Here is a 27,162-nt window from a genome sequence, read left to right on the forward strand (position 1 = left end):
AAAAGGTGAAACTAATATATGAAACAGGAACAATTTGCAGGTGTTTTGGATTAATTCGCTGACTAGAGTACAGCGTAGAATATTGAACATTTTCACAATATTCTAATGGTGTGAGATGTTGATTTTGGGGTTCTCATAAACTGTAAGCCGTAATCATTAAATTTATATCAATACAACCGTAATCATCAAATTTACAACAAGTATAGGCTTTAAGTTTAATTACTGAAAAAAACTGACTTTGCATTCTAATTTTCAAGTTTCATCTGTATAAGTCTGCCATTCTTAAAAATAAGCTGGGGCTGTTTGATCACTTAAGGACCAGGGCTTAAACCCCCTAGTGACCAGGCTATTTTTAATAAATTAGGCCACTGCAGCTTTAAGAGCTCGCTGCAGAGCTGCACAATTCAGCACACAAGTGATCCCCCCCCCCTTTTCTGCCCACCAACAGAGCTCTCTGTTGGTGGGCTATGATCACTTCCAGGAAGTTTTTTTTTAAATAAATATTTATTTTATTTATTTTATAATACATTTGCCAATTTTTTTATTTTTTTCCCACCGACCCCTCCCTCCCCCTCCCCTGCCATCCAATAACTGTGATCGGCTGTCATAGGCATCAGCCCATGACAGACGATCACTCCTGAGCCTCTAGAGGGGACAGCCTTGTCCCCGTCTAACAGTTTCCTAGAGGCGATCCTGCTGGAAGACTGATGGAACAGCGGAGCTCCGTCATCCAAGCGGAGATGCGCGTGCATCGGCATGCGCGATCTCCTGCAAATCCCCACTCCAGGACTTTACGCTGATCAGCATTAGGCGGTCCTGGGGCTGTCGCCGCGATCACGCCCATCAGCGTGACGCGGTCGGCAAGTAGTTAACATCCAATGGGTGGTTTCTTGACAATTATATAATGTAAGTTTCAAACACTAATTGATTGAATAGACTTTACAATTGATATTGAGTGGATGTGAACGCCTCTACTATAATGCAACACATATATCTTAAATGGCATGTGTCCAAATAAAATATTTTGCTATATTGTAAATCTGATTTTCAGAAATGCATTCAAATCTATGAGTGTGAGAAGAATGAAACTACAGCAGCCGACTTCATACTAAAATACATGATGATTGCTTTGGTAATAGCATGTAAGAAATGAAAGCAACGTTTAACGTAAACAAGACTTGAATTTATTGATAACATTTTCATATCTTCCTCTGAGGTGACAAACAATTTTTGTTAAAAAATAAAAGTACTTTCAACAGTAAAAGAAAAAAAAAATGTTTATTCTATATCCTGTTAATTAAATGTCATGGGAAAATGAGCTAGTGGGATCTGAGACCAATTAATTTAACAGTTTATTTATGAAAGAGTAACAAACAATTTTCAAGTCTTACATATATTATGAAAAATAATTACAAAAGGATTTTTATTTTTAATGTGAAAATCTTTATTTTTCCAGCTAAACCAGAAAGGGAGGAAAAAAACCCACAAGAATTTTGGGAAGCTAATTAAACAAATTCAGGTGTTAAATTATTTTGAGCATTTAATTAGCAGCCCCTCCTACATTGCTATGCAACCAGGTAGAATCACATGACCTTGACAGTATATATAAATATATAAAAGCTATTTAAGACTGAACAATTTAGCACTGCCCAATGTATTCTTTTTGCATCTGAGTAGGTATGGCTTAAACTACATTTATGAACATTCACAATGACTGCTGTTACCTTGTTAATGTACTTGTAAACACTGAACAAATACATAACTTTAGTGTTTGGAGTCCACTTTTAATATTAATTTGTGTTCGAAGATGCACAAACCTCTATGATACATAAATTCAAACAAACTTGAGTTGAGCAAGGACTTGACACAGATTTGACAAATATCTTATACAGAAATATTTCTCTTAATACATATTTCCCCGACCACAAATAATAATTAAAAAAAAAAGTTATTTTAGGTATATACATGCATGTCATGACATCCTGGAATGAGGTATTAGCACCATCAAATATTGCACCAAAATGGTTTCATTTTGCAAAAGAAAAATGCAACACACAAAAAAAAGGCAAATTTTGATTATCGTTCTTCCAGTTTGGCAACCTGAGGCTTTATATATAGAGACTGTAAATATATATATATTTATTTTGTTTTAGCAACAGCAAATAAGAGAGGTCTTCCACTTCAATATATACAAAGGGATTTTATTTGGAGTCAGAAAGAAGGGTTGAAGTCCACTGGAATTACACGAATATTTTTGCACAATACAGACACTGTATCTTTTTTTTTTTTTACACAGTGGGGAACCTTTTAGGGTTTCTCTTCTTAAAGTATTATGGCTCAACCCAGAGTCACATGCAAGTTTTGGAAAGGGACATGCAAGCTGTGTAACAGGTATGAAGAATAATTACATGTGTACAGTATTTGGCAAAACCCATTTACAAGAAATTATTAGCACCTATGATGCACAAAGCCTGTTTTTGTTTTCTCCAGCATCAAAAAGATTCCCAAGAAAGGAAAACACAGCTGTCCCTACAGTATCACATATAAGTCCTTCATATTTTGGCAAATGCTTTCTGGTTAAGTCATGTGATTCTGCCCCGGATGAGGAAGGCTGGTAAATTCTAAGCAACTCATATGCAGTGAGCTTTTTTGTCTTGTTTTACTTATTTAGTTTTTCTTCCCCTCTGCACAATCCGTATTCAAAACTTGCATGTGGTGAACACGTCTCTGGTGGTATCCAAAGCCTGACGAACTTTTTTTTTTAGAAAATAATTTTTTTACACATTTTTTTTAGAAGCTGCTTTGTCCTTTTTTTCAGTCTCAACCTAAGAAGCAGGCTGGGCCAACCTCAAATCCAAATTTCTGATTCTGATCCCCAAAGTCACTGAACATTACATCTGCTATAGGCAGTTGATCTATCTTGAGGGTGTTGATTTCCAGGACTGTTCGTGCATATCCTTTCCTCAACTAGGGAAAAAACAAAAGAGAAAACAAGAGTGTAAGTGGACAAAGGCTATTTAATTAAGTCACATGTTAATACTGTGCAGGATTTGTAAATATTATTATTGCTTCTATAATTACACCAATACAATATATGGCATCAAATGAACTATAATCCTAATGGGAAATTTAGAAACATGGACTTTTCTTAAAGGGACTCCGAGCTCACAAAAAAAAGGAAAGTTGTACTCACCAGGGGCTTTCTCCAGCCCAGTGCTGGTCGGGAGGTCCCACGCCGGCGTCCTGGCTCCTCTCCTTCTCCCCGCTCCGGTATGGCTGACAGGCCGCAGCCCGGGCGACACTCGGTAGAGTGTCGGGCTGCAGCTTCCGCGTATGACGCGGATTACGTCACACGCCGGCCGCCTCGCGTCATCACGGCGGCCGGCGTGAAAGTACTGCGCATGTGCGCTTTAATCGCACATGCGCAGTACTTTCACGCCGGCCGCCATGATGACGCGAGGCGGCCGGCGTGTGACGTAATCCGCGTCATACGCGGAAGCTGCAGCCCGACACTCTACCGAGTGTCGCCCGGGCTGCGGCCTGTCAGCCATACCGGAGCGGGGAGAAGGAGAGGAGCCAGGACGCCGGCGTGGGACCTCCCGACCAGCACTGGGCTGGAGAAAGCCCCTGGTGAGTACAACTTTCCTTTTTTTTGTGAGCTCGGAGTCCCTTTAATCACGCAATGAGCTATTTACTTGATGTGCTCAAGCAACCCTTCCTTTAGAATGAAGTGGGTTCTGCGTGGCACACTAAATTATAATACAATTATCATATGATCCCTTAATAGCTTTTTATGTGCCAGACCAGCTACACCTGGGTGGTCTTAAAAAACAGAGTACAGTTTAGACAACCAACAAAATTAGCCATGTGCTGCCTTTCACATGTATAAGTCTGTCAGTATCAGCACACCATGGAAGGTGTATATGCCTGATTGTACTAAAGTCATGAAAGCTGAAATGTGGCTGGCTGCAGTGCCTATAGGCCCATACCCACCACACAATTTTCCTGACGATTTTTCTGGAGACTGGCAATTTTTGCAGTGACGAGCAATCGTTTTCGCAATCTCTCAATATCTTGCGCGCAATCATGCAAATGACTTTAGCAATGCGCACCAATAATGACCGCCACAGCAGATCAGATCTTTAAGATCCCCGCTGACTCCATGCAAAGTATTTAGATTGCTTCAATTCCCATTCACACCTGTCATGTAATATCGCGTGATGTTGCGCATACATGCCAGGAGTTAGAGGGATCAGGGAGCGCTCGTTGTGGAGGGACACCGCTGGATCCATCTACCTAATTCGCTGCAGCGAGTATCCAGCTTAACTCTGTTCATTACTGTTCTAAATCAGGCATATTGTATATTTCCGCATTTCCTCCCCCACACGGCCAGATCTTTTGTGTTGTGTAAATCAAGGAAAAAGAGTAGTTTGGGGCTTTATTCCTACCAGACTAGACTGTAAGGCAGTATTTCAAACATTAATATAGCACTGACACATCTCCTGCAGCGTTATACAAAGAGCAATGAATCAATCATATCACACATTGCTCTTCCAGAGACTCTCAACTGAATGCCTCTTCCCCATTCTGCACTAATGTGTGGCCCATTTCACCTGCTAGCATGTCCATGTATGTGTATGTGAGGCTTAGGAGAAAAACTAAAGGTATGTATATAATCCTGCTTAAGAGGAAAATATATAAATACCTTTTATTTAAAATAAGACATCCACACTTCAGTTACACATACATATGTACACATATCACCTAATTCAACATTTGAGTCAGGGCCAGATTTCTGGAAAGTCCACAAAGGTCTGGGCCTTGGGTGGCTGCAGCCCCAGGGGGCACTTGGATGTGAAATAGGGGTTGCTACATATGAAAGTGAAACCTGGAAATGTGGAGCAAAATATTAAAAAGAGAAGCTGATGCCCAAGGGAGCTGTACATGAAAGAAAGGGGCTGCAGTACATGGTTGTTACACATAGAAAAGGGGGCTACACTTGGAATGGGAGGGTGGCTGCCGCACATGGAAGGAAGCCCCAACATACTTGGCCTAGGTGAGAAAAAAGTATAAATTTGGCCCAGATGGGACTCACTCCTTCATTCCAGTGACATGATAAAGGAACCCAAAGGAGCCTGAGCTAGTTCCCATTTACAGCTGGAGTCCACATAGCCCAGTGTCTGGGAAAAATGAGTCTTCCTCTTAAGGAAGTATCCCATTAAAACCCTACTATTCAAGACTGTGCCTTCAATTTCATACAGTAATGGAGACTTAGAGTGCTTCACTAATCCTATTCATGGTGCAGGAATTATGAAAATGAAAATCCTATTTGTTGCCTTTTTGACAGAGCGGATATTTCAATATTCAATCCTTTGTGTCGACAACTGCTTAATACGGCATGATATTAAATAAAGCCCCATATGTATCCCATCCCATCAGTGTCCCATCCCCTAGGAAGAAAAAAACCCTAAACAATTTCTTTGCAGTATTTGCTTCTCATCCTGTTTACATAGTTTTATTTTCCTCCCCTCACATCACTGCCTCTGTTGTTCTTCGCAATAAAATATCTTGATAGCATAAGAAATTCACTTACAAGGTGTACTATCTGGCTGCAGATGATTCAGAGAATCTATTGATTGCGGAAAGCATTAGGCTTTGGAAATATTTCCATAAGTCAAGAAAGTGGCTACATCAATAGAGATATCTAATTGCTTTATGTTTGCCGTTATATTTATTACTGATTCCAAATGAATTAAAACACAGATCTGTCAAAAGCCTCGGAGTAGCATTTTGTTTTGATAATTTATAACTTGGATCTGTATTTATTGATGTAGAAAAAAGCAAACATTACTTAATTTAGGTGTGAAACAAAGAATCTTCTTGTAAACAAAGCATAATAGAGCAGTTCTACACTATTTAAACAGGACCGTCTATTGTGCAATACTCTGTAATAGCGTTGGTTAGAGATGGTGGGAAATGCTCATTTCCGATTTCATGGAAATTCCTCCCTCTGCAAATGCCAATTTCTGCTACCACTTTATTCCGACGGTATTCTGCGGTATACCAACGGGTATTCTGATTTCTGTGGAGTTCTGCTTTCCACAGAAAAATTCCGCCTACCACTTGCCACACTACAAATCTTCATTCTCTGACTGGCTTATTCATTTGGAGTCTTCTGATTGGATTAAAATGACTGAATATTGGTATAGCAGATTTTTTGCAGAAATTTCTGCCTACCACTTACCACACTACAAATCCTGATTCTGTGATTGGCTAAATAATTTTGAGTCTTCTGATTGTCTTAAAATGACCGAATATCGCTATAGTGGAATTCCCGTGGAAATTTCCGCCATTTCCGACTAAATCCGAATACCGCACTATGATTTCCGCATTGCGCGTTCCAATGCAAAAATGCAATTCCTGATCGGAATTTTAAATTCAATGGAATCAGAATTAGTATCCCTAGTGTTGGTGTTCGAATTCGGCATATCGAATTAGTGATCTCCTCCCAACTGTGCCCACTTGTTGAATCCTGAAACTGTGGTGAAAAGTAATGTTCAGGAGTCAACGCTACTCCGTAAAGATTGATTTTTCTGTAATTGCTTTTAGAGATGGACAGTGTAATGCAAATAATTCCAGATGTCATGTAAACCGCACACAATTTGTTTTCATCTTGGAATGCACTTCCTGTTAAAACTGATTGGCCCAATTGCAAGCTTAATACAATTAGCATGAAACTGATGTGTAAGCTGGAATTACTTTCATCTCATTGACCACCTCTAATCATTATAAATCCCAACATGTGATATACCTTGATATCCATTTTTATATATACTATATGTGGAAACTACAGCTTGGCATGCAGCACTCCTTTAAGGCCCGGTTCACATTGGCGGTCGCCGTCCGGAATCGCCGTGCCGGAGCCGGACCGCATGCGGAACGGACGGAACGGACGCACGGCACAGCAATGAAAGTCTATGCGTCCGTTCACATGCGTCCGTTCCGTCCAGACCGGAGCCGGACCGGATCCGGACTCCGGCGTAAGATCCAACATGCGCTATTTTTTGGTCCGGCTCCTCCGGCAGACGTATCCGGAGCGGAGCCGGACTGTTGCATCCGGCCAATACAAAGCAATGAAAACCGGAGAGCGCACAACACACTGGCCGTAAAAAACGGACGCTCCACCCCACCTCCCATGCTTCCTCCATGCTACAGCGGCCATCCTGGACGGGGACACATGGGCCCAGCGCCCACAGAGTGGAACAGCAGCGACCTCACGCTGGAGCTCCCCGGCAGCAACATGTCCGATACGTCTGATAACGAGGAGGTGAGGCCCTACAACGACCCCAGAGCTTCTGCCGACCTCCCAGACCCCAGGTATTATTATACAGCTTGTTATCTCAAACGGATCCGGACCGCAACCGTGTTCATACCGCACGGAAAACGGATGCAAACGGACCGGATCCGGAACGGATCCGGATAGGAACCGTACGGATCAGGTCCGGTCCGGATCCGGTGCGGTCCGGACATCCGTTCCGGTTTTTAAAAAAACGCAAGTGTGAACGGGGCCTTAAACAACTAATGCTTTTTATTTGCAGTAACAAAAAATTGTTTCGCTTTTGGTAGTCACACCATTCATCATATTATTATTACTGTATATTTACATAAAGCACTGACATCTTCCAAAGTACATTACAGAGTCTATAAAGCTTAAAATCTAATACCTACCATAGTCCTAGTCCAGGTCCCTACAATCATGTAAGGCCAGTTTTTAGTGGAACCAGTTATCTCACCAGTATGCTTTTAGCAGGCTATTAGAGTGCCTAAAGGATATTTAGAAAAAAATGGGCAGAACAGCCAAACTCCAGACAGACGGGACTGGCTACTGAAAACTAATCCTAACACAAATGTAGTTAGTTCAAATTAAAAGGGTATAAGCCCGATCCAATTCACTTATTCTCCAATTCACTTGTTTCCTCCTAGGAGATCATTTTTCATCTTCTGTTTAAAAAAACTTTTCAGTACATTGCAATTGAAAAAGAACCAAAAGAAGGTGAAAAAGTACTGTCAAAATTATTCTGAGTATTTTCTTGCTTGCTGGTGGCTTAAGAAGCATTTTATTTATAAAATGTGGAGATATCACCCAGGAGGAAAAGTGAACTGAATCGGACCCTAATACCTTGATTACTCAACCTTTCTAATGCTATAAATGTATTCACATGCCTACACATGTCTTATTTATAAATTGGTTTGGATATTGTTTTTTTTAGGTATAGGTATAGATAGGTACAGAATTAACACTGGTATGGTGCAAATATGCATAATGGTGCAGTAGTCAGGTCATAAAGTCTATCAACATCTAATATAAACTGATTATTTGACTCTCAAGTACTGTCTGTGATCATCTGGAAGATTTGACAATAACTCACCGAACATCCATCATGCAGGGCTGTAATGAAGGGACTGTTGTCATAAGATATTTCCTCGTCATTGGATCCCAAGAACCTCAGGGCCTTGTCATAGTTGTCGTTATAGGCATCATGCCAGGCCACTGACTGATGGCAACTGTATGTAAAGTTCTGACGGGCAGAAGCACTGAGAAGTCTCAGGAAGGTCATTTGAACTTGGTTAATGTTGTTACCCTGTACATCGACATAGGACAGCTATAGGAAGAAATGAAAATGTGTTGGTGAAGAACACAACAAAAGGAGAACTTGACAACTTTATTTTCTTATTTATTCTGCAATGCTTTTACAAACAATGATTTATACTGTAGAAGAAATATAAAAGTGAAGTAGAATTATAACTGGAGAGATTGCATTTTTCAACTTTCATTGAACTGGGCATAAAATATACAATGGCCTAGACTACAAATTGGGATTCTGCATGAACACATCTCAATTCTCAAAGTGCAAGGAAAAGACTTTCAGAATATAGTAATGATATCCCACAGAAAACTACTAATTTAACGGAAGTCTTACATTTATGAAAATACAGAGAGGGAAGCTTAGATAATTAAAGCTAACCTGTTCATAATGCACATTGTTTTTTGAAAAAAATGAAACTATCTGCATCTAAAAGTAACATGCTTGGTTACAAAAGTATATTTTCACTGTTACTTCTCTTAATAATTAATTCCTGCTGCTCATTTGTGCCCAACATAAGTACTGCCATCTTGCTTGCATTTTCAGGACTGTGCACTGCAACTAAGCAAAAACACTCTGTCTCTCTACAGACTGATCCTATCTCATTATCTGGAATATTTCTTATTGTGTTCTTATCAGTTCAGTAATTGCAAAATGGAGACTACATTACCCAGTTTAAAAAACAGATTGGATACAATATCTCATTGGTTAGCCAAATCTGTAAATGGCTTAAAACATCAATAAAGATGTCCATTAATGGTACAATCTCCCGAACAATTGATCGTCCACTACCAGAAGGAAAAATTGTTCCAAAACAGAACAAATGATAGAAAGATTGTTTGTACAGTTGATCACTTGGGAGATTCTACCAATAATGGGCACCTTAACTCAGATATCAAACCTGCTGTCTTATTTTAATACTTTGTTCTAGCAAAAGGAGTGTTTGAAGGTTAACAAGAATAATGGCTGACTTACCAGTTTTCCCCTCTTGAACTCACTGAACCAGGAGCCAGGAGTCTCCTTTGGCCAAGTTGAAATCCGCACCTATTTTGAGAATGGTGAGAATGGGAAAAAAATAAAATACTTGAAAATGATTTAAAACAAATTGCAAATATAACTCATAGTCTAGGTTCAGAAGGGCGTCTGGTGAGCTGTAAGGGAATATTCCCTAAATAACATTAAAATGTATATGCGCAGACAGCGTATGTAAATTTTACCAGGCATTATGCAAACTACAAGACATATGTTGCATACTTTTGCACAACTTGCATTATACACGTTACTTGTGTAATGCACATTACATAAATAATGTAAAATGCAGAATACAAACTACTGTGTATATGACGTGAGCAATGCAATGTGTGAAACATAAGATACATACATACTTTGCATAACAACTGAAAAAAGGTATGTGTGCTACTTGCACATGGGAATTGAAATGCTATTTAGTGAATATACTCCGTAATTCTTATCTGAACTGAATTATTCGGTCACCTGACGACTCCAGAGACAGGAGCACTTTGGGTGAGGTGTTAGCAGTAAGGGGGAACAGCCTTACTGTCAGCTTAATATTTGTAAGTGGCTTTAGTCCTACTTAGGAGTACTGAATTCTTACTGCAAATATGCAATCAGGTGCAGAAGAACTGTAAAAAATTCTCTGTATGATTGAATAATGAAAGTCGCCTCTTCAATGCACAATTTATTCAATACATCTTCTAGAATTGTATACTATAAAACACAGTCATGCTAGAGATCTCTTTTGTATCTGAACTATTGTATACATATGAGCCATTGCCCACAGTATGCCTAAACCTTGCAGCCCACACATTTTCATACTCTGAAGACATATTATTTTCTTTGTGCCAGACGGTTAGTTTAAGGAAAGCTGTTTTTCCAGGTTACACTCAGAAGGTCACAGAGTTATTACAGAAGAGTTTTGCTTACTCCCTCTGACTTCTTGTCTGCATAGATACAGGTCTCCCCTCCAGCAGTAAAGTTGCAGTACACTTTGAATGAGTCTCCAGAGCAGCCCTGGTTTGGATCGATCCAATATTCACCTAGAGGGAAGGAGAAAAGAGCTTATTATAAATCATAAAACACGAAGACAATGTCAGTACTTTTCTGCTTTGAATAAAGTAACGTGAATCTCTCAGGTCAATTCCTTTACCTCTTTTTAGCTCTTGACATAAAAACAAGAATGAAAGCTGTGTGTACCGCCGTGTGTATTACAAGGCAGGGTTATTTTTTCCTAGGGGAATATGATATTCATGCTTAGGAATTTAATTACATATGGCAGACAACAGATTTAATCTACCTGCTTTCTAGTGTCTGTAGGCATAATGTGGCATACAGTATGACAACTGAACTAACAATGCACTTGTCACGTGATAAAATGCACTCATCATTTGGCAGTAGTGGTGTAAAAGGCAGAATTCACTAAGCTGAGGTTCGGCTACAATCTCTTATGTGGAACTAGTATAATCACTAGCCTGATTTACTGAATCACATACACACCCTTTGATTTTTCTTTGGAAGGTGTAAAATAAACAATAGTGATGAGCACGAATTTCGCATAATCCTATTTTGCCGTCGTAACCAGCAATTACAATGCAAAATTGTAATGCCACATTTCGGGGGGAAATTGTCATTAATTTTGTTTGTAAACATAATCAGTATCCTTAATTTTGCAATTTCACATATTTTTTGTGTAATTTTTCATTGTAGTTTCTGAGAAAGTCATTTACACATGGCTGTAATTGCAAAAATGTACATGAAATTTTGCATAATTGTTATTAGCAGATTATAAAACCACTAATTAACAACTAATCATGCATATAATTAAGGCGTATTGGTTTCTTTATACAGTGTTGGTAGGATGAGATTTTGCCATTTTGGGTAGCATTTTAGCTAGGTGGTTGCACTGCAGTAGAGATATTGGGTCTGATCCCCATACTGCCTGTAAAATTACTGTGCACAGGTATATTTACCAGTACTAGCAGTAGAGAGCACTGCGTGATAAGCGTGACCTGCAGCACATGGGTCATGTAAGTGTTGCTGTGGTAATAGGCGCTACAATAGCAATGCTCACCTACAGTATGCACAGTGAGTCACTCTTATTGCGTAACGTGCGATACACTGTTGCCATTAATACTGTGATAGTGCCCTGCACATGGTACTTTTGCAGACAGTACATAAATCAGGCCCAATATATTATTAATATCAAAGAGTTTTAAGCAATGGCATCATTTATTTATTAAACCTGTAAAGAACTGAGGAAAATTATTTAATGTTGTATAATGTGTAAATAAATATGTTATGTTGTATATTGCACAAATAAACTTGTAAAAAGGTCATGGTAATCACAATTATCTCATAAGGCATGCTCATCTTTCCTTATCAATGTTCTGAAATTCAAAATAAATACTCAGTGCATCCAAGGAAGAGATTCCTAAACATACCATCAGGTAACTCGGGATGGGCAAGCTGGAGATCTTTGCATGTTCTAGCAGGGTTGTTTTGGGAGCCTTCTGGATATTTCATACGCTCGATGTCTTGTTTGAGAGAATTTAAAGATGTAAAGACCTCCTCCATTCCATCATAATCTAAGATGTTGTCTGCTGCATCTGCCATCATTCCCTCTGGAGATCTACGGGTCTTCTTTGGTGATTGGATAGGCAGAGGCTGAATGACTTCACCTGGGGGACCCTATAAAATAAATATTATATTTTAGATGTTAAGAGTATTTCATTAGTAAAGTCTTTGTCTATGAAAAAAAGGAGAATGGATGTAAATTCTATTTGTAGCACCATCACTATAGGAAAATTAGTCCACACTTTACGAATTATTAATAAGCACAAAATGTATTCAAAATAATTCTTACTGGAAATGAGGATGCACTGTATATTTTCCAAATGTTATGTGCAGTAAGAAAATACTGTGATTACAAAAATAGCTAAAACTCATACTTACTGGTGGTCCAGGAAGTCCAGGCAAACCACCATCTCCCTTCTGACCTGACGGACCCTGTAAGTGGAAAAGAATACAAAGATGTGACCTAAGAATGTGAATGATTGAATTTCCAGAGTTAAAATGCAAAGAGCTGGTTAACAAGTGGGCAAAGCTCAAAACGGGCCATTTGAAAAGGCTGTGATGTTCAGCAAGAATAATGAAAAGAAAGAATTGGGACAGAAAAATAGGTAATGACAGGTCCATAAAAAGTCCCAGTAAATAGACTGGAGGACAATAGAAATCTTGGTGTTTTAAGAGTAGCAAAAGCAGAGACCAGTTAACAGGAAAACATATAAAATACTCACAGATGATCCCTTAGAACCTTTAGGACCTTGAGGACCCTGCAAAATAAAGTACAGATTGTGAGTAGTTATAGTACACATTTGCAAGGTACAGTACTTCTTATTTATGGACAAGTGCAGCTTTAAAATTAAAGTATTTTAGGAACTTGTACATATCTATACAATATTTACATCTTATATGGTGTATCCAGCTGTTAATGTTGATCACCCACTTCTGGACCACATGTAGATAAACAATTGAAGGTAAAGAGGCGCCCTGGTTGAAATAAAAGCATCTAAAAACAGCTTAAAATCGAGGAAATAATATGAGGTGGCTTACCTCAATAACGAAATCCTTGTATATGACAAAAGATTTTTATTTAGCACAGGCAACGCGTTTCGCGGGTCAAAGCCCGCTTCATCAGGCCAATAAAAGTGCCAAATGAACAAGTCAATATGGCAAAGGGTTTGCCATATCGACTTGTTCATTTGGCACTTTTATTGGCCTGATGAAGCGGGCTTGGACCCGCGAAACGCGTTGCCTGTGCTAAATAAAAATCTTCTGTCATATACAAGGATTTCGTTATTGAGGTAAGCCACCTCATATTATTTCCTCGATTTTAAGCTGTTTTTAGATGCTTTTATTTCAACCAGGGCACCTCTTTATCTTCAATTGTGCATAGCTATACCCCCAAACAATCTGTGTTTGAGGGGTGGTGACAGACCACCTGTGGGTGCCCCACAGTGGACACCTGTCCCTACTTTTTCAAGGAGAGCGACCACATTCAGGTCCCTGCTGGGACTACCCCGAGTGGAGTCAGGTTTATGGTCTCCACCTGCTTCCTACAGTTGGTTGCCCTTGCAACCTCCTTTTGTGAGTAGTAATTTATTGAAATTCCTTTTTTCAATTGCATACTAATATACTACACTATTGGGCTCCCGTATTTGTCTCCTATATTTTTTTCCCTGCAAGGTGCTGAGACACCCCCACTACCCTACATGTAGATAAAGCTACACCATGTTTATGGTCATGGCATAGATTTAACTACAGCGGACTCACATGCTCCCACCACTCTCACTCGCACGCACTGTACCGATGGCTCCTGGGTTTGTGATCACTCTAAGACAATCACAGAGATTACAGAGTAATAAAAAAGGCTCCAGTCCTTAAGGGACAGAGAAAGGTGGTATCAGGGAGGTTAATTTCTACATACCTAATTTATAATATTAATTAAGGAAAGTACTTTTCTACTGTATCATTTACCTCTAGACATAAGATGACCCTTGGAAACAAGATGGGGGTTGTTTGTTGTTAGGGATTTTGACATTGTGGTTTGATAACTGATATAATGCCAAATAATTAGGAGAAATTATGGTCATAATGAAAAGTCATTCTGCCAATTTTGAAATCTATATCTGATTAGTTTCCCTCACATATATCAACTAGATGAAGCCGTGAAAGCCCATGACAAATATTGTGCATGTAACAGCAGGTCAGAACATTTCCTGACATGTCCGGCATTTCATATCCATATGCTATTAATGTTACAGTTATCAGAAGTGTGTATAGAAAATTGTTTTGTACTTACAGGTAACCCTGGAGGACCAGGAGGACCATTAGGACCGCCAGGACCAGAGATACCCTGATAAATAGAAGCATAAACATTATTAACAGAAGGTAATTATATAGATTAACATCACTATAGATAATGAACAGAACTGTTTTTATCCTAAGGATGACTTACACATGATTAAATGTTTGCTCTTTAGTGACTAAAATATACTTTGTGTATCAAAAGAGCTATGAACAAAAGCATTTTATAAAGCAAATAAAAGCTCCACAAATCCCACAGGAAGAACTTAAAGGCATTTGCACACTTACGCCATCACCCTTGGATCCAGTAGATCCCTGTGGACCTGGAAGTCCTCTGTCTCCCTTCTCACCCTGCTCTCCAGGAGGACCAATCAAACCAATCAAACCAGGATGTCCCTAGAATAAATGATAAACAAAGTTGAAAGAAGATGCAGCTAATAATGCACCTAAAAAAGTTTTGTTGCTCATAGTCAGACTCTAGATATCAGGTCAACAAGGTACAATGCTGCATTGTATGTAAAATGTTTCCTTCATCCCATCTAATGTTTTGTGGGAGAGGCGGCTATTTTTAGTTATGCCCCTGCTTGCTACCCTAAGGTTCTGCCTGAATTGTAAAATTATTCAAACAAATGCCCTTTTATTCAAAATCCAGCTGTTATATTAGAAGAAAAAAATAATTGTGATGCTTTTCTGTTACTTTGCAACCCTTGAGCTTGTTATTCACAACAACAAATAAGCAGATTTTTGAAACACATTTGCAGTGGCTTAGTAGACCAGAATGATGTACTTGCTGCTAGAAGTGGTCTGAGGGTTTTCTTATTCTGAAGTTGAGAATAGTAAGGAGGAGGCCTTTTTACTTAACCACTTTGTCCTCCTTGACATAGTTCTACGTCAAGGAGGACATGTGCGCTCCTGCGGCTGATCGCGCGTGTGCACGCGCACTGCTGGCCGCGGATCGCAAGCCCAGGAATCAATGAATCGGGCCATGGTGCCCGATCACTGATTCCTCTCCCCCGCAGAAAAAGCGACAGCTTCTCTCGGAAGCTTCGCTTTTTCTGACTCATATGTCCCTCTAAGCGTACATGTTACGCTTAGAGTGACGTCATGTAAACAAACTCAAGGTTGCCATCTTGTGGCCAAAATCCAAAAACTACATCTAAAAGTAAAAAAAAATTAAAATACACATATATCTACCCAAATCAAATACTATTTACATCCCACCCTCCCAAAAATACCCACATAAAATGTTTAATAATAAAAAAAAACATTACAATAAAAAAAAAACATAAATATTTACCTAAGGGTCTAAACATTTTAAATATCTATGTAAAGATTCAATATTTCTATTTTTTTTTTATAAGCTTGTAAATAGTGATGGCTGCAAAACGGAAAAAAATGCTCTTTTATTTCCAAATAAAATATTGTCGCTGTACATTGTGATAGGAACATAATTTAAATGTTGAAATAACTGGGACAAATGGGCAAATACAATACATGGGTTTTAATTATGGAAGCATGTATTATTTTAAAACTACAATGGCCGAAAACTGAGAAATAATGAATTTTTTCAGGTTTTTTTTTATTCTTACTGTTAAAATGCATTTACAGTAAGGTAGTTTTTAGCAAAATGTACCGCCCAAAGAAAGCCTAATTGGTGGCAGAAAAAAACAAGATATAGAGCAGTTCATTGTGATAAGTAGTGATAAAGTTATAGGCTAATGAATGGGAGGTGAACATTGCTTGGATGCATAAAGTGAAAACGACCAAGGGCTTAAGTGGTTAAGTTACACTAATATGAAATAAGCATTTCACTCTTCCCTGGTTTCCATGTGTGCTGCTCCCTAAACTTTCATATATATTATTATTATTTAGTATTTATATAGTGCTACTTCTTTACAGAGTATATAGCCATGACACACCCACACACAAATACACTCACTTAACATTTAATATCTTAATCCTTATTCCAGAATTTTGATTCATGCTACAAATAGCCTAAATGAGCTTCTTAACCACACACATTACCTGTAAAAACCATTTATAAAATAAGTGATCCATAATTAATTTAAATGCCTTTTTCTGCTAAAGGCAGGTGAAAAAAAAACACCTTTAAGGCATGAGATCAGTACAGCCTCTCATTATTAGTGCATATGATAGCAAATTTGCATTCATTAGCAATGCAAAAAGTTTTGGAAAGTGCATGCCTGTACTACATCAACAAATAAACATGTATTTACAGTACCTGTCTGGCTTTTGTCAGGCAGCATCCAGTAGTTTTTTATTGCCAAAGGAATGAGAGTTCCTTTCCCAGAACAGAGCAGATTACCTGACCCAGCCCACCTCATCTTACTACACTTTGTGGTCAGCACTGCAACTACAGTTCCCAGTGTGTTTATAAAAGCTATGTGTATTCCTCATCACCTGACCTTTCTGCAATAAAAACAGTGCTTTTCCATTCTTTTTCTTGTTAATAAACACACTGGGGAGCATGTGAGGATAGTAACTGCTTTATTGCAAACAGAGCAGGGGGGAACTAGAGTGGAACTGATAACGAGACTCTTCAGAACTGCAGTGTTATAGAGCTGGCTGCATTACGTTAATTTATCTAACCAGCAACAAGGATAGGGGCGGGGTCAACGTATTGTCCCCTTTAAGCTCCTCCCTGCTACCTCATGTGGATGATGATGGGATGGGGGGAGGGGGGGAGTTTGGAAAGTTCAAAGACTGCTATTAAATCAAACCAAGTTGCATCGTACATTAGATAAAAAGAAAAAAGGAAAAACTATTTATGAACAATGTATTACATGTTTGCTTTGTAAATTATGGTTTATTCCACACAATACTTATTGAAAAACAAAAGTGTAAATTAGGGCTTTAACCTCGCCAACAAATCTAATGCAGATGTCTTCCTAAACATAACTGCATTGCTGCAGTCCTACTCATATGTGGCTTCATAACATGAAAGCCTCACAACTGCCCATACCGATTGCATGTCAGAGAATGGCAGGTGCACTAGAGCAGCTAACAGGCAGTGGATCCATCACCTTCAGCAACCTGTGTGAAATGAGCCTAACAACGTACACCATAAATATTCTGGAATCCCATCTTAATCTTCTTTCTTAATACTATTCACTATACAATTTCAACTGAGATCCCATTGTATCTTACTCCCTTTTGATACCTACAAAGTCCTACTCTAAAAACATAGACTAGGTTTTAGACCCCTGTAGTTTCATCCAACGATCCCTTACAGTTTTGCTGTTATGCTGTAGATAACCACACTATATAACTTAATCACAAACACAATAAATAGTAGCAACCGAGTTGGGATTAAATAGATAAGACATATAAAACACATTGGTTCGTGTAGTTCATATAGTAGTTGAAAGTCATTTGTTTGCGCCCTGGCATGTCTACTGACTCCCCTTTATTATGTACATAAAGTATTCTGTACACCTACTAAGCCTAGCAGGCAATTGTACAGCTCTTTCATACTTTGCAAAAAAAATTTGGGGGGGGAAATGGCAGGTACCAAAGCTGTAGTTTGAATCTGGGGTATAGTAACTCCATAAACTCCCTCCATAATCTCAATAATTTCTGCACTTCCATGCTTCGTTACAGTTGCAAAGAATACCTATTCAGCTTTTCTAATTGTAGAATTTACTCATATAATCATTTCTCGACTCTTCCAAAAACTCTCCCATGACTCCATTTTAAAACAATTATTAGAATGTTTGATAGATGACTGCAGCTCAAGTATTTTCTTTAAACTGGTCCCAAAAGTGTATCTTGAAACTCACTGAATGCCCCCATGACCCTCTCTATTAGTTTCCCACTTTACATTGCCAAAATCTTGTGCTTGTATTCCTATTCGGTGACACAAGTGTTGCTATATGACATGTTTGCATGTACTCTGACTTGACTGCATAGAAATAACATAAATTATTGAGCCCACACAACAGTTTCAAACTTTTATATCATTATATGACCTCCTTGTATAGCTATTACAAAAAAGTTTGCTCTGTCAACCAAAGAAATTCTTCTCGTAACTCAATATTTTCAAAATAATCACTTTTGCGACTTACCTTTTCACCCTTAGTGCCAGGATCACCTTTCAAACCTGGAAGTCCAGGAGGTCCCTACAACACAACATTGTTATTTAAAACAAAAAATGCAAAACTGAATTTAGGTGATACAAACAATCCCACCCAATGTTAATGACTACCTTAGTTATTAAGTTTACAATAGGAGAGAACATTATGATATAGTATGTTATTGTAGAGGAAATATATATTCTCATATGTAACTTAAGAAAAGGTAACATATATTTCTAAACTAATACTCTCATTCCCGATCTTTTAAGTCCGCAGACATACTCTTAAGTGGATTTCAGTAACTGTTCCATGTGACTATATTCTGGGTAATCAAGCAACATTTCAGAAGCCTTTAATCACTAGTAATAGTTGATGAATATCTTGGACATTACTTACCATTGGTCCTGGGGGTCCATCCTGTCCAGGAGCACCTGGAAGACCTTGTTCGCCCTGAAGATGAGGGAGAGAAAATTAGATAAGCTAAGGATTTGATAGGAAGCCAAATAGTTAAGGAATTTGCTAAATATAATTGCTAACTTAGAAACTGTTATTTTATTGCCCACTATGTACTAGCAGTCTTTTTTTTTATTCTGTGCTAAGTCTTGCCTTTTCCTTTCTTGCAAGCTCTGCCCAACCATCTAGAGTCTATACACTAAAAAAAAATACAGAATATTCTCACTCACCACAGGTCCTGGAATTCCTCTCAAACCTTCAGGTCCTGGTTTTCCTGAAGGACCTTGTGGTCCAACAGGGCCTGTCTTTCCGGAAGGTCCTTCTGATCCAGGTTCACCCTAATGGACAACAGAAGATTTATTACAGTGTAACATTGACACTGTGGTGCAGGGAAAAGCATATTATTGACATTTTAAAATATGTTCTCACCTTTGCACCTTTTTCTCCTTGTCTACCTTCTGCACCAGCAGCTCCAGGAGGACCCTACAAAACAAATGTACATAAATGTATGCATATCTATGACCATATGTAAAGGCCATATAACTAGCAAGCAATATTTTAGCATAAAGGTTAGAAAGTGGAACATCAGATATGGAAATAGAAACAATATCGGATCCCATTGTTTTCTTTGCAAAACTATTGTAAGGTACAGAGAATCTGTTTATTTAAAGTAAGCCACAAAGGGAGATGTATGTTTAAAACAACCTAATGCTTAGGCAGTATTGTTCAATCAGGTGATATTTCCATGGTGATGGCGATCTCCTGTGGGAAACCCATATGTTATTGTTTTCTCTCATAGTCATGGCAATAACATACACATTTGTGTTAAAGTATAAATGGATGGATGTGCTATGAATTGTATTCATTCACAGAATTGTGTGCTCAATAACTTTGAACATAACTACAGTCAAAGTGGTGTTCTCACTAAATTGTGGTAACATTTACATGCACAGGCAGATGTTTGCTTGCATTATAAAAACAATATGCAGGGGTTGTGAGAATGTTGAATATAGATATTGCACACATTATTACACAGTATACTTATTAATAAAAAAAAACACACTTGTGTGTATAACTTAAAAACTACAGCAGATTGTTTGACTTAGTGTTAGTGACTTTTCCTGGTTTCCATATGTTATTGCTTGCAGAAAGCATAGTTCAATCAATATTCTATTATGTTCAGCAATAATTATTCAGCGCTACACACTCTCCTGGCCATAGCTGTTTAAATCTCACTCAAGTTGTCAGCGCTATTTATCTGTATTAGTTTAAAGCTTTTTGTATCACAATTTATAAATATAGACAGACAATATTTGCTGTTCCCTGTGTAACAGAACAGACAGCTGTGCATATCATGCAGCATAAGTTATTAGATAAGGAGGCTGCACACTTGCCAACATTAAAGATCAATGATAATAAAGGATATATACCCTCTTTCCAGGAGGACCGGGTGGGCCAGCTTCTCCAGATGGACCAGGAGGACCCTGTGATGAAAATAAAGTTGTTACAAATTAAAAAAAAAAAGTTATATTGCCAAGTTAAAACTTTCTTTGTGATTTCTGCTTACTTAATCTGTTCGGATATTCTTTTACCACGTAAGGATAATATGGAGTTGAATCTACAATGGGCTTGTGGTTGCACAAGCTTGACATAGTGTAAATTTACCTACACCAGCACACTTTTCTTGCTCATAAAAACTACCCAGAAACCCTTACTTCTAACAGCGGAGTTCTGGGCACCAATCAGAAACAAATGTTATTGGTTACTGACACTGTGATCAAGGTGAGCTAATCACAGTGACCACAGAGTAAAAATTCAATAACGTGGCCCTAGTCCTTAAGAGGCATGAGGTGTGCAGTCTATAGGTGGTTAATCATTCACTAAGAGTACCCATAAATCAAATCGATACACCATTGAGCGATTAAGCGTTCAACATTTTTTGGTGATCAAATCCAGTCTGGCTGAGTAGTAGCACAATCACAAGCTGGATCCTATGCCATTCACCTTCACTAATTGATCTGAATGATGTTGTCCCTCCATGGTCTGAAACCAAACATTGATGCTGTGTTGATTGATATCATGTAAACAGTAGCTGATTCCTTAACCTCCCTGGCGGTATGATAAATGCAGCTGCGCAGCCGCGGGAGGGTTTTTTTAAAAAATTTTTTTTAGCATGTAGCTAGCCTAGCACTAGCTACATGCTTCCCCCCTCCCTGCGGCGTCCCCCCCCCCCCCCCATACCCACCGATTGCCACCGGCGCCGCTTGCCCATAAGGAAATCCCGTTCTGAACGGGATTTCCTTGAGGGCTTCCCCCGTCGCCATGGCGACGAATGGAGTGACGTCATTGATGTCGCCGACGTCGTGACGTCACAGGGAACCCCGATCCACCCCATAGTGCAGCCTGGCCGCTATTGGCCAGGCTGCGCAAGGGGTATGCGGGGGGGGGCTGTATCGCGGCGGGTAGCGGCGCATCGGCGGCAGCAATCAGACCAAACATGCAGCTAGCAAAGTGCTAGCTGTGTGTTTGAAAAAAAATTTATGTAAATTGGCCCAGCAGGGCCTGAGCGGCACCCTCCAGTGGCTTACCACGTATCACACACGGGGTTACCGCCAAGGAGATTAACGAATGACCAATAATTCTCATCCTGACCAAGCAAACTGGTCGATTCGATCAGATATTGGCCAATTTCCATTGATTGAGCAGAATGAAACATAATCAATTCTCCCCTGATCTGGTACATTTTTCAAATTGAATGGTCAATTGTACAGAAAAATCAAGTAATGTATGGGCATTTCAAGAAGTGATAAACAAAGAGATATTTGTATATCTTTTTGTGTCCTTCAATTCTTCTCCGCACTGTGGGTAATTCTGAAATGTGTAGTATGTAAGGGCAAATTATCACATGCAGCCTGTTTCACTTTTATAGCATGTTCTTATTAGAGAAAGGCGGGAACAGTCTTTAAGGAAGAATAACACTAATCTTAACTTAATCCTAGTGGGATGATGGATCTCACTAGAAAGATGGCCAATTGCTGTGTTTAAGTGGGCCTAACCTTTATACTAACATAAACCTAGTGTGTTCCCATTAGAGAACCAGGCAAGGACAGTGTCCAGGGAAGCATAAACCTTATCCCAACCTAATTCTAGTAGGAAATCATTATAAGAATGACAGAAAACTGCAGCGTTTAAATTGGTTTAACCTTTATAAGTACATCCCCTCATTAGAGACAGTGGCAGTATAACTTCAAGTTGCTAATTACCTTTTGCTTTAATGTGGTCTCCTTATAGAGCCAGTACACACAACCATTTTTGGTAATTGGTAAAATTGGCCAATCAAAATTAGATGCGTGTATGCACCACAACACAAAAGCCTCATACACACATATGAGGCATTTTGCCTGGCAGGGATCGGGAGAGCGTCTCTTTGGTAACATTGGATGGCTGACACTGTACAGAAATGTGGCTAGCTTGTAGGATTTGTTAGGAGGCGAAGGGCCTACGGAGCAGCGCTCAAAAAACATCACACAGTGGCTGGGGTGAGTGGGGGAGAACAATGTCCTCGGCCAGAAATTGGCTGACTGCTAGCTGAAGCATCAGGTGGCATTGTAGCCGCTGTACTAGATTCTCAGCAAAGGCGGTCATTATCAGCCACCTCGGCTGAGTTTTATCTAGAGTGTATATGAGCCTAACCCTAAAGGTAGCCATACACTGGTCGATTTGCCATCAGATTCGACCAACAGACAGATCCCTATCTGATCAAATCTGATCAGAGAGGGATCGTATGGCTACCTTTACTGCAAACAGATTGTGAACCGATTTCAGCCTGAAACCGTTCACAATCTGTGGTGGTGCTGCCGCCGCTTCCCCCGCCCGCATGCCCGCATACATTACCTGCTCCGCCGGCACGACTCCCGGGTCTCCGCTCTTCTTCTCCGCTCTGGTCTGGTCTCCGGCATGCTCCCCTTCTTCCTGTCTGGGGGAAGTTTAAACAGTAGAGCGCCCTCTACTGTTTAAACTTCCTGCCGGGACAGGAAGTAGGGAAGCATGCCGGAGACCAGACCAGACCAGAGCGGAGAAGAAGAGCAGAGACCCGGGAGTCGCGCCGGTGGAGCAGGTAATGTATTGCAGCTCTATTGCGTCGGTAGTTGGGCACGGGCGATCGATGGTTATTTTCCGCACGGCGCGATCGACGGGATCGGACGGAATGGGTCGAAATTCGGCGTGTAGCGCGAACGATTGGCAGCAGATTCGATCCCAGTGATCAAGTCTGCTGTCGAAACGGCGCCAAATCGGGCCAGTGTATGGCCAGCTTAACTTGTGATACTTTCTTATCAAAGAGATAAGCAAAGCCAATGTTCAGGAATATCAAAACTTATCTTCAACCCTGACTGTCCCTTTCTTTCTTATCAGAAATACAGGGAAGAATAATGGTAATGGGAACATGCCCTTAACTATAGCACTAATCCTACTGCTTGCCTTAACTTTTTATTTTTTATTATTGCTTTAAAAGATATGCAAGAAGCCACAAAAGCTTTAGGGATTAATGTTACTTGTACAAAATAAAAACATTATTTTAGGAATTTTTGAGTCATCGCAAAATGCTTTTTCTTATGATTTGGTAAATTCCGAAGCAAATCAAATGAGCGTGTTTCATTATCTGTGTTCACTTTAATACTTACAGCTTGACCAGGTTCACCATCTTCACCTTTATCACCAGAAAGACCATCTGCACCCTACAGAAAATAAATGAGACATGACAGTAAATAAAATGAAAAAAAAAAAAAAGCAAATTGCAATAAACTTGTTTTCTCTGTTTTATTTAATAATAATCAAATAATGTGGGGCAGTAAATTAACAACTGATACATTCAAAGGTAGCCACACACCATACAATTTTTAAAATATCTTTCTTTTCAATTCAAGAATTGCAATCAATTTTTCTGACTGATTGCAACATTTAACAAATCTGACCAATGTACCACAAACGTGTGGTCAATTTTTACCCAATTATGAAAATAATTATTGAAAACTCTGAGAAAATTGCTTGGAAGTATATATAAGGAAACTGACAATCTACCACGCACCATTCAACTTACATAAAAATCCAGCACTCCTGATAGATTTGTATGAAATAAAACCGCGAAATCTAATCAGATTTCTCGCTCAAGTAAAAATATGTAAAAAAAAAAAAAGCTTCGATTTTCAGGAAAATCCGACTTATATGATACCTTTTGGTTGAACTAGATAGATGAATGTCTTTTCTAACCCAAAGAAATAAGAAACTATACATTTCTTTCAGGTAGTTCTTTATTTATTGTGATTCTGTAGCAGCATAGAACATGTAGCTAAGAAAGACTTTGGTGTGATATTGTCATTTTATGACAATGAGTCTTTTGTAAGTTTGTACACAATTACCTTTTCTGTAGTAACATGAATTCTTATGAATATTATTATTATTACTTATATATCTGTATAGACATGCTATTAGTGTAGTATTAATTCAATTTCGTATGCATAATAGTAATTTTTATTTTATTTACTTATTCTTTAATCCTTTTGTATTTATTTGGCCAGTTAGTACATAAAGCTTTACAACATACTAGGGTCCAAGGCGCTTTCTCCACCTGGGACAATGATCTGCAAGCTACACCCAAACGGGTGTATGAGCATGGCAGACAGACCACCAAGATGCTCTCACAGCCACTACCGCTTACCACCACTAGGGAGATTATCCACTACCACTTCCTACAACTAGGGAGATTATACACTACCGCTTCCCACCACTAGGGAGATTATCCACTACCACTTCCTACCACTTGGGAGATTATCCACTACCGCTTCCCACCACTAGGGAGATTAGCCACAAAACCTATCTCCACAAGCATACAAAATACAGATTCGCTTTTACCAATCTGTATTTTGTAATCCATAAAGCTGCCATTTCACAGTGTAGGCTATTGAGAAGAGGCATCTGCCAGTCAGCACTGTATTATAATGGGAAAAGAGATCAGGAAGCTGCAGGCTTTTAGTTGCCATCATAGGTCATGTGTCACCCTACTAAAGGCAATTAACAGTATTCAGGGGCTTTACAAAATGTAAATAATAAATATTCTGTCAACAGAAGTAACAGTAAAAATAGTGTATGTGACTGGTATGAAATGATTGATTTAATTATAAATTCACCCTGCATGTCTGCTTTAATATGAACTGTTCATATTTGTTTATCAGTAGCGATAATTTCTCTTAAGTGCTTACATAAAAGGTTTTCTATACATCACTCCATAATTTGCAGGTGCGTTAAAAATACTTACATAGTTCTGACTTGTTTCCCTACATATACAGGATATACAGATGCTGTCTACCTCCTCTCAGCAAAAGTTGGCTACTAAAATAACATTTTCAGAATGCTAGATGCTGTAAAATGCAGGTTTATGGACATCTGTGCATTGAAATTAATATCAGTTATTTATGTTTTTTCACTTCACTGCTGAGCTGTGCAGCGGTGTTAGCAACACGTCTATTGTTCATGTTATCACCCTCCATAACATTATTAGCCCCATTACGCTGCTGACAATGGAAGAAGGATATCCTTGTGTATAACTAAATCACTTACACTTGGGCCAGGCTCTCCAGGGGGACCGGGATCTCCTGGGAAGCCAACAGGGCCCTAAGAATAACGAAAAACAAAGAGAAGGGTTAAAAAATAAATAATACCAAGCCATACACGTTACCATGTGAAATGAACCACCATTAGATTTATGATCATCTTACAGGATTTCCTTTGGGTCCATCATCTCCTGGTGGTCCTTTAGGGCCAGCTGGTCCGGCAGCTCCTGGTGGTCCAGCCTCTCCCTTCTCTCCTCTTTCACCTTTAGGACCCTGTGAAATATATACATTCACAGTTTATGTAATAAAAGGTGTTAGAATGTGAACAGCCCCTCTGGGGCCATAAGAACATTAAGCCCTTTATAATGATTTTCCTAAACAAGCTAAAACCTTATTTCCTTTAATGGTAAAACTATGAAAAAATGCAATGCTGTAGAAGACTTGTACAGTCTTTATTTTATGTAATCTATGTCATCCCTTACATCCCCAGGCAAATTTTTCTTTTGCCTTATCCTTCATTTGCAAAGCTGTTCTTAAGCTGTCTGACTTCTAAAAGGAAGTGGCCGATATGCTTAAGTAAAGGAAGACAAGACTGCTAGTGGTAAATTAGCTAGTCACATGAAATAGAATGTATTCAATTTGTATAAAGATTAACTTTATCATTCATAATTGGTTATAATTCTACTGCTAAAATGAAAAACTAACAGGGCAGATTAGTGTAGGAATAAGCATTTTAGAAGCATATATCTGCCAATTCAAAGTTATATATATTACTTTTACAGCACAAGTACTGAATCTCATATATATATGTATATATATATATATATATATATATATATATATATATACACATTTATACCATGGAAATCTACTGACCATGCAATGCCCTTCATATGTTACTTCATTTCCTTTCTTACACGACTCATCCATTTGTTTTTGGATTATATATCTAGTAGTAAGCATATATTTTATCCTATTTAATGGGTAACTGAAGCGTTGGAATACTTTACTTTGTATTGACTATATAGTACCTAAAATATAATTCTAGAAAAATGGTCATGGCAAGCTGCTAAGTATTATATATTGTAATGTTATATACAGCAATGTTCACGAGGTCCTTTGTGCACAAATATGTTTGGCTAAAACTCAATGTCAGCTTTTAACAACTGAATAGAGAAAATATGAATATTCATGGCGAGACCACTGATCTGTTTTGATAGGTGAAGAACCACTATGCAATGTATTTTGCAACAACATGATAGGAACAGGAAAAAGACACTACCCTAGTTGAGAAATTCTTTAATCATTGTTTTCCCTCTTCACGCTCATGATTACTAATGCTAGAGTAAAAAGGAAGTAGAAAACCAGAATATGCAACTGAATTAACAATGCTACTCAGGAGGACTGGAGAACCATTACTACAGTAACAAATACAAACATATGCAGTCTACATGGGTAGGGTTGCAAAAGTATTCGGCC

General features: G+C 38.8%; 1 protein-coding gene across 8 annotated transcripts in view; it reads right to left on the minus strand.

Annotated features, from left to right (window-relative positions):
- Window positions 1–1,291: 1,291 nt before the first annotated feature.
- The window catches only part of COL11A1 (collagen type XI alpha 1 chain), a 782,075-nt gene continuing 756,204 nt past the window's right edge, over window positions 1,292–27,162 (minus strand). For all 8 annotated transcript variants that reach the window (XM_068240020.1, XM_068240025.1, XM_068240017.1 and 5 more), the window contains 17 exons: window positions 25,849–25,956; window positions 25,691–25,744; window positions 23,758–23,811; window positions 20,506–20,559; window positions 19,505–19,558; window positions 19,306–19,413; window positions 19,019–19,072; window positions 18,614–18,667; window positions 14,817–14,924; window positions 14,524–14,577; window positions 12,959–12,994; window positions 12,615–12,668; window positions 12,104–12,350; window positions 10,590–10,702; window positions 9,621–9,689; window positions 8,430–8,663; window positions 1,292–2,967 (listed from right to left, as the gene is read on the minus strand). In XM_068240020.1, coding sequence (XP_068096121.1) covers window positions 2,821–2,967; window positions 8,430–8,663; window positions 9,621–9,689; window positions 10,590–10,702; window positions 12,104–12,350; window positions 12,615–12,668; window positions 12,959–12,994; window positions 14,524–14,577; window positions 14,817–14,924; window positions 18,614–18,667; window positions 19,019–19,072; window positions 19,306–19,413; window positions 19,505–19,558; window positions 20,506–20,559; window positions 23,758–23,811; window positions 25,691–25,744; window positions 25,849–25,956 — 1,602 coding nt within the window. In that variant the 3' untranslated portion in view covers window positions 1,292–2,820. The remainder of the gene's footprint in view (window positions 2,968–8,429; window positions 8,664–9,620; window positions 9,690–10,589; window positions 10,703–12,103; window positions 12,351–12,614; window positions 12,669–12,958; window positions 12,995–14,523; window positions 14,578–14,816; window positions 14,925–18,613; window positions 18,668–19,018; window positions 19,073–19,305; window positions 19,414–19,504; window positions 19,559–20,505; window positions 20,560–23,757; window positions 23,812–25,690; window positions 25,745–25,848; window positions 25,957–27,162) is intronic.

The sequence above is a fragment of the Hyperolius riggenbachi genome, chromosome 6, assembly GCF_040937935.1.
Source record: "Hyperolius riggenbachi isolate aHypRig1 chromosome 6, aHypRig1.pri, whole genome shotgun sequence".
Classification (NCBI taxonomy): Eukaryota; Metazoa; Chordata; class Amphibia; order Anura; family Hyperoliidae; genus Hyperolius; species Hyperolius riggenbachi.